At 43.7% G+C, this 1043-nt stretch overlaps 1 protein-coding gene across 1 annotated transcript; it reads right to left on the bottom strand.

Moving 5' to 3' along the window:
* Window positions 1–100: 100 nt before the first annotated feature.
* On the bottom strand, window positions 101–1016 carry LOC106512159 (aryl hydrocarbon receptor repressor; the record flags this gene model as incomplete). The annotated part of the gene is given in 1 exon segment (XM_014000835.1): window positions 101–1016. A coding segment is annotated over 1 exon segment (162 nt), but the record flags the coding sequence as incomplete, so codon positions are not given.
* Window positions 1017–1043: the final 27 nt, after the last annotated feature.

Genomic DNA, 1043 nt, shown 5'->3' on the forward strand with positions numbered 1-1043 from the left:
CCTGAACACCAGTCCAGCCCAGCTGACCCTACACACACACACACACACACACACACACACACACACACACACACACACACACACACACACTCCTCTCTTTTCCAGCAGCAGCTTTGCTTTCTGTCACTCCCTGACAGATTCCTCCCCAAAATGCTGAGCCTCCTCCCTCCTCCTGCTCTCCATAATTTCCACTCTGGAGGCACGCGAGGCTTTTTGATCGCCTGCCTTTGAAAACAGTCTGGTCCCACCGTCTTTGCAAACACTCGGCCCTGCGGTCTGGTTCCCCACAAACAGATCCACTCACTATTGTTTTTAGCTCTTGTGAAAAACTTTTTAAAAAGGGGGAAACAATAATATTTTTACTGACTTTCAAAGACTAAGTGCTTCAGTGACAAATGGTTTTTTGAAGCTGAATTTAAAGGCAGAATGTTTTTTTCTTTAATATATTTTACAAGCTGGTAGAAGACAGGTGGTCTAAACCGGAGGTCCCCTCTGATGTTTAATTCAATCAAAGTCCACAAATTGAATGAAAACATGAAGGACCTGCACTTGTTTTACACAACATCTGCAGAAGTCCTCAGAGAGAGGCTTCGGCTCATTCCCATGACAACATTCAGCTCACATCTGCTGCTTATTTATAGATCACTGTTTGAAAGAGGAGACTTTAAAGGAATGCACGTCCCCCACTGGAGTCTTACTACCCAAACATCTTATATGATGTGTTGGAGCTCAGAGGATGTGATGGAGAGGAGTCTCAGCTACTACCACACAAAACTTCAGCTCATTATCTGTACAACTGATGGATACACACTGCAGCACTGTTCAGGCCTCTTTGTCTTGTTTTATGTTTGTTTTTATTGATGTTTGTCCACATAAAGAACACAAGTTACAGTTTTATAAACTGAATTTATCCTTTTTAAACTGACCTGGTGAAATCCCAGATAATCCACGATGGTAGAGGAAGCGTAGAAAACCATCCCGTCACAGCTCACCACCAGGGCAAAGCCTGTCAGAGACTACACACACACACACACACACACACA

This window comes from Austrofundulus limnaeus, unplaced genomic scaffold, assembly GCF_001266775.1.
Source record: "Austrofundulus limnaeus strain Quisiro unplaced genomic scaffold, Austrofundulus_limnaeus-1.0 Scaffold4561, whole genome shotgun sequence".
NCBI classification, from domain to species: domain Eukaryota; kingdom Metazoa; phylum Chordata; class Actinopteri; order Cyprinodontiformes; family Rivulidae; genus Austrofundulus; species Austrofundulus limnaeus.